This window comes from Botryllus schlosseri, chromosome 2, assembly GCF_051294905.1.
Source record: "Botryllus schlosseri isolate E-star chromosome 2, Bs_hap1, whole genome shotgun sequence".
Lineage (NCBI taxonomy): Eukaryota > Metazoa > Chordata > Ascidiacea > Stolidobranchia > Styelidae > Botryllus > Botryllus schlosseri.
Window position 1 is genome coordinate 10,610,169 of NC_137237.1, and position 5,285 is coordinate 10,615,453.

A 5,285-nucleotide genomic window follows, 5' to 3' on the forward strand; every position below is an offset into this window, starting at 1 on the left:
ACAGACAGGATGGCGTTTTGAAGATCAGGTTTGGGTAGAAAGAAAGCAAAGAAGATCAAATACCTCCAGGACTAGGACTGGCTGGAAGTTTTATTTCAGAAGACATCTTCCTGACATATGCACCTTTTTCTACAAGTTGCAAAATAACAGTATTTGTAATTTTGTTAGTCGCGATAATCCCCCTTGGCTAGGAGCCCCACGAAAAAGCGCCAGGACAAGCTCTGAGCAGGTCGCGGTTGTGCCAGCTCCGCGTGAACTGATGAAACCGGATAAGCCAGTCCCGGCGCCTTCCGTGAAGAAGCAGTTGACACTGGTGACCGACTTTTATAGCCTCGTGAAGCTTTTTTCAGTTTGTTTTTCTCTGCGTTGAACTGGGGCTGTGGCATTTTCAATTTTGTTAGCTGACTTGAAGTTTTGAAAGAAACGACTTCTTGGCCAGGGCGACTCGGCTTATACGCCACCGTTTTATCGACCTGCCCTTTTATACCTTGCTTATCTGTATATCCTATTTCACTCAATTGCATTTTACAGCGTGTGCTATTGCGTTGCACTGTTACAATTTGCTTCAAGTGACTAGTTCAGTCCAAGGAAAGACAGGGGAAACAAATGATTCATTCATGCATTCAACGTGATGTATACTGCCTTATCTTCAAGAAACCGCATTTTAAAGTGAACATACTACTGCACTATTCATTCGCAGCTGAGACCCAGACATTCATCTTTTACATGATTTCAGCATGTTCGGAAGTCTTTCAATACGCAATAGTGCTCAGCTTCCGAAAATGAAGCCTCACACAGGTATGCCACTGTTCAGCTTCTTCCAGTAAGACTAGTTTCTCAAAATTTTGAATCGAAGCTGGTAGCTTATTTTACAAACCCGAAAAAATATTTGGTCCTGGCCCTATGTTCACAACCATTGCTGATCTTATTTACAAATATTTCGATCCCCTGTGCATTTCTGTCGAAGACAATGGACAAAGAGAGGCAGAGAAACAGTTTGTTCGGCAATAAAATATAAAATTAACTGCATAAACACATTATGACATCAACTGAACCCCAGTAGCAATAGCGATTAGGTTTGATGCCTGCAATAGATGTAGGTCAGTGGTTCCCAACCTTTTTTTGACTCATCGCCCCCCCCCCCTTCTCAATCTCAACACAAATTTCGCCCCCCCCCCTCCTATTTACTGATCCGAAAGAGGACATATAATCGGAAATATATTCACCTAACTCTGATCGCCGGTGAGTTTGCAAAAAAGACCATTTTTCCGGGGTGTTCGGTGCTCGGAAAACCAGTTTCCGCGTCTACTTTCTGTTAAGCTGACCATTTTATCGCTTCATATGACCGTGCTAGTTAATTATATACATCACTGAACGTTCTCATATTTTCACCCCCTCGTTTCTCAAAATCACACACTACTAAAGGGGGGGGGATTTCGCTCATGGTGGGAACCGCCGATGTAGGATTTTAGCAAACATAAGCACAACGGTAGATCTACGAATTTATGCCTCATTCCAATATTTAGTATTTGCTAAAACTGTCAATGTTCCAATGACTTAATAGTGTCTTCGGTCAAAGATATATTCGAAGGTTGCCACCGACTTCCGGCAACTCTAATCTGCAACTTGCATTGTTTGATTTTCCATCGATTGTTATCGTTCATATCTCTTAACAGTCCGAAGCACTGTTCGAATACACCGACTACCCTTTGAAAAGACCCGGTGTCGTCTCTTTCCAAAGTCCCACATACGGCCACTTTTGCCAAACCTTCAGGCGATATAATCCCCCTGAATCCATCTTGCGTTGTATTCGGATTCAGAATGACTCTTTCCTAAACATATATAAATTGATCATCTACAAAATAACTTGAATAATATATTATAGATCACGATCAAATAACACCATATAATTCTGCCCTCGGACAGCACCTATTGAAACACGTCGATTGCGCCAAACATTTATTAGCAATTAGTTTTCCATAGTTGCTAGTGGTCGTTCTCCTATTCATTTAAATGACCTCAAATCTACCATTATAAAGATGCAAAGGCTGATCCTCTGCTGCCAGAAAGAACATCTCTATACCCTGAAAATATTTCATGAGAGTTATATTGTCGTTCGGCTATTTTACAGCCGAATATGTGTCTGTTGTACTGTGCCGTTGTCATTATTAAATCACAACGATAAAATTCTTTCTATATTTCGAATTTGGTTAACCACATCATGATTATAATATATTCGTATTAAAATAAACCCGAATATTTTCGTATCACCAAATACGACATCACTAGCATGGAAATTCGAGAATTGAGGCTTAAGATTGCTTAAGCTCAATGAGCCTACTATTTTTATATCATACACAAAACTCCTTTGTCAATAATAACATGATTCAGGCAACATCAATAGATTGTGCGTATGCATGCAAATGACAGTTGCATTGTCAAATCACAAAATATTGTTATTCGCTTCCAGAGTACAAAAAAATAATTGCAAACACAAGCAGTCATAGCGCTACATAATATAAGCCAAGTAGGCTACCTGCAATATTAGGGAAGATAGTTTTTCAGTTACTGCTTCAGCATCCTGAAATTCCTCTTGTATAATCTCCGCGGCGTCTGTCATCGCGCCAAAAGTAAGCCGCGTGTCAGGCCAAAAATGCTGCGGTCCCCAGGATCCTGGATATGTCTCTGGAAGTTAAAACATTTTGTATCGCACACTTTAAATCATGCATAACATGCATGAACATATAATTGTCTCCGGAATACGATTTGAAAAGTGAATCACACATTACTAATGCACGCATACATGTGTAATTGCACACCATCTGTTCGCGTCATACTGTCACTGACATTGGCATATCATTTCACAGTATATCAGTGGATCAGAGCCTCACATTGGCAAAAGCATCTGCAGATTCAAGTAACGGAAATGAAAACTCAGCCTACTGAGCATTGTAATAGTAGGATTTGAAAGCAACATACCAGAGATGAGCATGGATTAGGATAAGACATTTTTTCAGAACGGATTAGGATTTGGATTTACCTATTTTCTGGGAGATTGAAATGTTGTGTGGCGAATGGCGACAACCTTTATTCAGATCAGGTATTAATGTACATATGGTTGCTAGGTTATCTTGAATCAAGTGAATCGTTGATTGTGAAAGAAAATTTACGAATCCCTCCATGGCATAAATTAGTTTTTTTTTTCTGAATTTCCAGTTGGAATCGGATTAGAAATGGACTTGAACAGGAAAAAGTTATGGATTAGGATTTGGATTTGAAGGTTCGGATTTGGATTGGATTAGGACATGGAAATTTCAAATCCGCTCATCTCTGCAACATACGTCTCTTTGCAGGCAAACATTTGGCCTAAATCGGAGCTCGTTTTTTCTTAAAGGCTGGCTCATGTATCTAGTATAGGAATCTGGAGTTATGGATCGTCAATCTAATGTCAACACCACATAACCACATATTGGATGTTATGGCCTCCTTAGGTCATATTCTAACATAATTACATAATAATCGATACCTCGGAGACCATTTAGCATTGGGTAGAACCAGTTGACGAATTCGAGAGCAATTTTAGCACCGTCATCCTCACGATTCTGAATGATTGTGTAATTGTTGATCTCGGTATGGAATACCTGTATTGGATCGCTCCTGGTCTGTGAAATTACAACATATATTAGAGATTCATTAACGCCTCAGCAGCAGATTTGGTGCTGAACTTTACCAAAGTTCAAGTTGGAGTATAGCTATCCAGGAGGAATATTTAGAAGATTATGAATTCCTTCTTGAAATAGGCTAGGACAATGCGTCACGTGAATGAAAGAATAACTTGCTTCAGCTTATATAATCACAAGATGCATCTCGACGACTTAGGCAAGAGGTAGGCCTATATTCCATACCACTTCATGTTTGATGCATACGACTTCACTTTCATTATGATGAAAGTACATCCATAAACAACATTACAATGAACAGAATTTAAAAGGTAAAAAGTAGCCTACATGCTTCGACTGTAAAAATTGTTCAACCTGTAGTTGGGAAAATTCACTATTTGACAGCAGTATACCAATCTGCTAACTTTCCGATAATATTCAATGCTGCAATTAAGTTTCACCTGAGACACATTGGATGCTAGACTGGTTGAAGAGCCCTTCCACAAATCCAATATTTTGCTGATGAGTTCGGTTTTACTGGACTTTGGGGTGACACCACTTGCTTTTAAAGACTGAAGATATTGAAACAAACCATCAGCTTTGACTTTCTTGCGACCAAGCAGCTCTTCTGGTGACTTGGTATACAATACGATAGCATCTATCGCCTCTGAAAATCGATTGAAGTATTATTATGCACCTTAATGTTTTAACAATCAGCATCCCAGTACGAATTACCTTCTGATGTGATCGGCGCAACGAGTCTGTTGGTTACTGTTTCGCAAAGGGATAAAATGTCTGATGATGGAAGAATACGTAAAAGGCTCTTGCAATTGCTACTTTCTTCAGGAGATAGCATTATAAAAGGAATGCCGGTACCACACCATGAGGACAATTCCAGTTGACAGAGTTACTGCACTCTACTGAAAGATACCACTATCAATGCAATGATTTATCTGGTTATGCATATAGTTCTGAGCAAAATATGAAAATTTAAACAATAATATTCTAATTAGCAAGTATGACGCATGGGTAAACTTTTGATGTGGATACTGGGTAGCTGCCCCGTTTCCGAGAGCATGATTTCTATACCACAGGGAGTAAAGAAGGTGTATCGGCCGTCCATCCTATTTCGTTCAGAAATCGTGCCATCTCTCTCTCTCTCTGCAGTCTGGAAGCCCTCACTAGTCACCAAACAATGCCTTCGGTGGTAACAAATGTAGAATCTTCTATAGTAGCAGTATAGAATACACAATTTTTGTATAATGTAAATTCACTAACTATATGCTCATTGCTCAATGCTCACAGTACTTGCTCAGTCTCAGAGCTCCTGTGCTGAGTGTGCTCCTGCTCAGTGCTAAGTGCTCAGTGCTCAGCTCACTCACGCAAGATTTCAAGCGAAATCCGAAAAGGGGACTTCCCGAAATAATAAAAACACAGCTGATCACTTGTGACAAAAATATATTAAAGCTTGACAATTCTACGTAAGGAAATTTAAAATAAATTTGAAATAAATCTTCTATTACACAGTATAAATTGCAGTCATATGCATGCATATTCTTGTCGTATTCGCATGAATGCACAGGCACTGTCATCACCAATCAGCGCAGCAATGAGGCGTGAAAGGCG

The 5,285-nt window shown here is 39.6% G+C and overlaps 1 protein-coding gene across 1 annotated transcript; it reads right to left on the minus strand.

The window, feature by feature from the left end:
* Positions 1 to 996: 996 nt before the first annotated feature.
* Positions 997 to 4,938, minus strand: LOC145433476 (uncharacterized protein C3orf38 homolog). Its single transcript, XM_080310593.1, has 5 exons — positions 4,395 to 4,938; positions 4,121 to 4,326; positions 3,527 to 3,662; positions 2,537 to 2,685; positions 997 to 1,832 (listed from the first exon to the last, which is right to left on the minus strand). Exons 1-5 carry the CDS (start codon positions 4,513 to 4,515, stop codon positions 1,542 to 1,544), a joined length of 903 nt encoding a protein of 300 aa, XP_080166719.1. The 5' UTR covers positions 4,516 to 4,938; the 3' UTR covers positions 997 to 1,541.
* Between the last annotated feature and the right edge of the window lie 347 nt (positions 4,939 to 5,285).

What these genes read in the sequence shown, in the direction of transcription:
- LOC145433476 (XM_080310593.1), bottom strand. Translation starts at nt 4,515, where the DNA reads ATGCTATCTCCTGAAGAAAGTAGCAATTGCAAGAGCCTTTTACGTATT. An exon ending in TAGCATCCAATGTGTCTCAG is followed by an intron (nt 3,663 to 4,120) that starts GTGAAACTTAAT and finishes GTAATTTCACAG; the next exon opens with ACCAGGAGCGATCCAATACA. An exon ending in AATGCTAAATGGTCTCCGAG is followed by an intron (nt 2,686 to 3,526) that starts GTATCGATTATT and finishes TTTAACTTCCAG; the next exon opens with AGACATATCCAGGATCCTGG.